Genomic DNA, 5,847 nt, shown 5'->3' with positions numbered 1-5,847 from the left:
ACACCCGAGTGCATAATTTAGAATGAATTAAGTTTGTTTTTTTGTCCTTTAATATACATGAATATTTCCTATTTTAGTGATAATAATGTGAAATATTTCTTTTATGTTCTGAAGCATCTAAATTAAAAAATCTACTTGTAAAAATAATTAAGGACTGAACATTTTGTGAAGTGATCAACAAGACGACCTATTTCGGACTATGTGTAGCCTTATCTAAATTTGGGAGAGGAATAGCACAAGTTACCTTATTTTTTTCTCTCCCAATCATTTTAATGATGTACTTTTGTATGAATCAATCAACAAATCACACTTTGTCCAGAGATTTTATTTTGTTTGAGATTATTTCTTTTATATTTTTCAGGTCTAAGCTTCATTTTATTAATTGTGTGTTATGAAAGCAATAATGTGATCTCTCCGTATTTTTACTGTTTACTGGAAAATTGTAATCTTCAACTTCTGTGCTTAATATTATAATTCTATAATATATACATACAGAAAATATAGCATGAGAAGATATCCCATTGTAGGGCGTTTATGATCTAAATTACACTATTAACTCAAGCCAATAGTAGTCTCTCATACTGTGCTGTTCACTCGGCCAAAACAGTAATAATAGACAGTAGTCGGCTTGAATATTAACCGAGAATTCGGCTTGAAATTTGGAACATAAACTACCTATACCATATCTTCTTATGCTATCTTTTCTCCATGTTATATATTAATGTATTTATCTTTACATTATATTTTCACCATGTTTTAGCGGTTCTGCTTGATTGCTGTTGTTGTTATGGTCGACCAAATGTACTCTCTGAATGTCATGAACATCTTCAGAGTGATCTTCAGAGTCGTGTCACGCTGCATCCATTGGGTGGTGAGTTTTCCTCTTTTTGAATTTACTCAGCTAACAAATACAATTATTTGCAATTACTCTCACACAGTTTTTTGTCGTGTAATTCAAATCAATCATGAATTAATTAAATTCATGATATCAAGATCAAATCAAATCGAACACAAAATTTTTCAAACAAAAAGATTTTAAATAGCAAAGAAATTTGATTTTTTTTTAGATATTCGAAGCTTCCTTGGAGAAGAGAAAATGAGAAATAGTAAACCATTTCAATAATTTAGAATGGAATAGAAAACTTTAGATTAGAATTGAACTTGAAGTGGATGAGATACGAGGGCTATTTTCTACAAGAAAGTATACCTATATATTCTTTCATCACTGCTATAAATTATTAATTAAAACATTTTAAAAGTGTATAATAATTATTTAATTTAAAGATTTTGATGAATTTTAGGTCACATTCATAGCTTAGTCTACTGTTAACAAAACAAAATTCCTCCGTTCTCAAAATTTTTCACATGGATGTGTAAAGTTTTTATAATTTTTGCTATTGTTTGAATTTATTCATTTGAAATCTATCTCTACATCTCTACATCATAGAATCATGAACAGACTATTTGATGATTCTACTGATTTGATAACGCATTATTAATGTTGGATAATTCGACTAAGTATTGATATTATGTACAGTTCTCAGATCGAGTGAATTATTTACAACAAACCTTAAACTAATAGTTGGATAGCGGATCTACTTTATAAAATGTAGGTTATGAATTTAAATCACTAATTTCTTTATTCAGACACTGTATCAAATCAAGTGCATTACTCACAGGGACCTGGAAAGATCTTCACCTTTCAAATGATTGGGATCATCATGTGGATGATTGGTGTGGAGACTTCTGTCAAAATTTTCTGGGTCTTCATGGTTTTCGCATACTGGATGGTAAGTAGCCGTACATAGGTAGGCCTATCTGCAATTTATTTTTCAATTACGGTAAAATAGATAACCTAGATAATATATTTCTATAGATAACACAGTGCTCGATTTTTCTATGAATGATCCAGGCGACCGAAATACTTTGCTCTACTACGAGCTAAATGACTGAGCTTCCACAACAAATTATAGAGAATAACGAATTATAGAAGTTTTACTGTACTGTAAAGTTAATTTCTCATCTGTATATTTTATATTTTACAGGCCAGGGATTGTGTGATTTTTTTCACCGAACTGCAAGATCTTCTGGTTGCATTTTTCATTAGAATGTTGTTGAACGGATTCGTCCAATAAGTAAAAAGAAATAAGAATCTTTCAACGATGCGTCCATTTGCAGCAGGCAACATAAGATTTTTGATGTTTTCATACACTTTAGTAGGCTACTTAATCACCTTCTGTGAATTTGTATAATCTATGTTGTCAGGGCCGTCGAGAGAATTTAATCACCTTCTGTGATTTTTTATCATCTATGTTGTCAGGGCTGTCGAGAGAATTTATGGGCCCCTGTGCAGTATACCACCTCGGACTCGGGACCCCAAAGGGGTAGGGGAGTGATTGGGAGGTGGAGGGTTGCGCCCCTTGATGCCCGGGCCCCTGTGCATTTGCCCCCTCAGCCCCCCCCCTGTCGACGGCCCTGTATAGTCCCGATACCAATAGTAAATACTATTCCACTTTATCTTTGTAGTTCATCTAAGAAGTGTTTGCATTCAAAGTAACATTTTGTAAATGAAGTTAATTAAGTGAAATAAGTACCCTACTAGTTAAAGAGTGATTCTGTTAATAGAGTTTATTATGTTGAATAAGTAAGTAGCTATAGTTAGAGGGTGATTTCGTAAATGAGGTCAATTATGTCAAACAAGTACCTAGTTGTTAATTTCCGATAAAGACTATTAAAAAAATATATTTTGTCAATAGATCTAAATAGGCCTACTGGAAAATGAACAAGTTAGTTGTGTTAATTAAAAACTACTATTTCTGAATTTCCTTGAATTTGTTTACATCAAACTATTGTGTTATCCCTTAACTTGGCGGTGTGTACTATGGGATAAATCACATTTATTAGCTATTATTCAACTTTCCCGGTCATTTAAAGCTTCCATTTTGTTTTCTACCTCGACTGTAAGATTGATACTGCATTATGATCAGTGGAAGTGGTGGCTTGGGTTAGAAGCGACATCTACAGGAGACTTTTTGAACTAGGCTGCCAACATGGATTCCAAACGGAAGAAATACTCAGTGCCCAAGGTAAGAAAAATGTTTTTGGTGGATTTATTACCTATTATATAGACATTATTTTTATGAAACGTTGTTCCTAAATATATTATTCATCATATTATGTAGAGATAATAGGGTTTTAGTTGATTGTAAAAATGTGGGAAGGCCTCTAAAACTGTGTATCCCCTAGTGCACATTGCCTGGTTCACAGCAACTAAAGCTAGCAGTTTAGTACTTTGACAACAATCGCTCTATTTCTTGTATAAATTGTTACTTGAGGTCAAGAATGTTCATTTGTTCGAAATAATCCACTAATAACTTTGTTGAAGTGATTATTTTCATTGTAATGGATTAATTGAATTATTCTTTTCAATGATAGAATGAATAAATCTATGATAATTATGTGTAGCCAAAATTTGACTTAGAAAACAAAATAAATTCCTCTTTTCATTTGTTGTCATTGAGAGTTATAAGTATCATTATCTATTTGGTTATCTATTTATCATTTTATAAATTTTCATTTGTTTTTCTCAGAATCGGCAAACACCAAATTCAAGAACAGAGATCATCATGAGCCTAGCTGAATTAGTAGCCCAGGAGAGTGAGACAACTGAGACTGAGACACATGGAGTTCTCGTTCCTCGCCCATATGCTGATTCAGACCCAGAGAGTGATGCTGACGAAATTGAAGTAGCTGGTACAGGTGATTCTGATAGAGGTAAAAACTTTGATGAATCTATTGCAAATGATCTTTTGAATGAAGTTGATGAACTTACTGAGATTCAAATAGATGATTCAGCTCTAGAAATATTAGAGACTGTAAGTAGAGATCACAGTCAAGAAGAATTTCTGAATTTAGTGAGTGATATCATCTCAGATGTAACTGATGAGACTATACAGCCTACACAGCCCCCATTGTTTGAAGAACCGGATATACCACAGAAACCAACAAAATCTCCAGCCAAAGTCACTAAATCAAGCTTCCACCGTCAACGACCTAAATCCAAACCCAAAACCCAATATGACTGGAGAAAAGAGGAATTTTTTTTCCCAGTAGACATTCAAGAAGATATTTTCATCCCCTCAGTTTTAGAAAAAACTCCATATGATTATTTCAAGATGTTTTTTGACAATGATCTGATCAATCTTATTGTGGACAACTCCAATTTATACTCTGTGCAAATGACTGGTAAGAGTATATCAGTAACCAAAGAAGACATTTCTGATTTTCTAGCAATAGAATTACTTGTTGGTGTTGTTCAAATGCCTGCCTATACAGACTACTGGTCACAAAGTCTGAGGTATGAAAAAATAGCAAGTATTATGCCTCTCAAAAGATACCAGGCTATTAGGAGATATCTACATTTTGTGGATAATACAGTGCAGAGCAATGATAGATATTTCAAAATAAGACCAGTTCTTGAGAGCATAAGAAAAAATTGTTTGAGTGTAGAACAAGAACAAAGGTGCTCCATTGATGAGATGATGATACCTTACAAGGGAACTCGTGCTGGATCAAGAAGACAGTATATAAAAAATAAGCCCAAAAAATGGGGTTTCAAAATGTTTGTCAGATGTGGTGTCTCAGGGATTGTTTATGATTTTCTACTATATGGAGGTGAAGACACATTTTCTGGCTTTGTCTTCACTGAAGAAGAGGAAACTCATGGTCTAGGAGGTAAAGTTGTACATGCACTCTGCAAATCAATCCCAAATCAGCCTGGATCTGTTGTATTTTTTGGCAATTTCTTTTGTTCTTTGGCTCTGGTTACTTATCTGAGGTATGAAAAAGGTATCCTATCCTTGGGTACTTTGAGAGCCAATCGACTCGGCCACTCTCCATTATCAGATGACAAATCATTGCAAAAGAAGGGACGTGGAGCATTTGAGCAAATTGTGGACAATGATAGGAGGATTGTTGTTGTAAAATGGATTGACAACAAGCCAGTGCTGCTATGTAGCTCTTTTGTGGATGCATATCCAATTAGCAGTACAAAAAGATTTCAGAAGTCTAAAAAACAGGAGTCAACACAGGCGGAAACCTCAAGCACCAAAACAAGCAGTAAAATTGATGTGACTTGTCCCAATATTGTGAAACAATACAATGCGCACATGGGAGGGGTTGACTTGGCAGATATGCTGGTTGCTCTCTATAGAACAGGCTTCAAAACGCACAGGTGGTATCTAGCCATTTTTTCACAACTGTTGGACATAAGTGTCAATAATGGCTGGTTATTATACAGACGAGATTGTGGTGTGAATGGAGAAAATAGTTCTCAAAAGTTGAAAGAGTTCAGACTGTCAGTGGCTAATGCATTACTGCTGAGAAATAGAAAACGAGGAAGGCCTTCATCCAGTGAAGTACAAAAACATGAAAATAAAATAATAAGAAAAACTGTGACCCCAATGCCAGCTAATGAGATAAGACATGATTCAGTTGGACACTTTCCAGTATTTGTTTCCAAGGGCCGATGCAGGAATTGTACTAAGGGGCAAACTACTATAAAATGTGTCAAGTGTGATTCACGGCTCTGCCTTGTTGAGAAGAGGAACTGTTTCAGTAATTTCCACACAAAGTGAAAGTGATGTGACATATAACTTAGCTCATAAGCATAGTATAGTTTCTCATATTTCAAAATAAATCTCCACCATTATAATATTGTTTTTGTTATTTTTTCAACAGTATAATGTAAATTATATTCACAAAAATAGTCTATTTCATTGAGCAACCTGTACTACTGTATTGATGTGCTGTGATCTTGGATCTTTACATTGACTATAAGGTCTGAAA

General features: G+C 34.1%; 1 protein-coding gene across 1 annotated transcript; it reads left to right on the top strand.

The window, feature by feature from the left end:
* The first annotated feature begins 3,050 nt into the window (after nucleotides 1-3,050).
* On the top strand, nucleotides 3,051-5,636 carry LOC111063575 (piggyBac transposable element-derived protein 3-like). Its single transcript, XM_039420155.1, has 2 exons — nucleotides 3,051-3,086; nucleotides 3,591-5,636. Exons 1-2 carry the CDS (start codon nucleotides 3,051-3,053, stop codon nucleotides 5,634-5,636), a joined length of 2,082 nt encoding a protein of 693 aa, XP_039276089.1.
* The last annotated feature ends 211 nt before the right edge of the window (nucleotides 5,637-5,847 follow it).

The sequence above is a fragment of the Nilaparvata lugens genome, chromosome 2 (genome assembly GCF_014356525.2).
Source record: "Nilaparvata lugens isolate BPH chromosome 2, ASM1435652v1, whole genome shotgun sequence".
NCBI lineage: Eukaryota > Metazoa > Arthropoda > Insecta > Hemiptera > Delphacidae > Nilaparvata > Nilaparvata lugens.
This window is presented reverse-complemented; position numbering and strand designations above follow the sequence as displayed.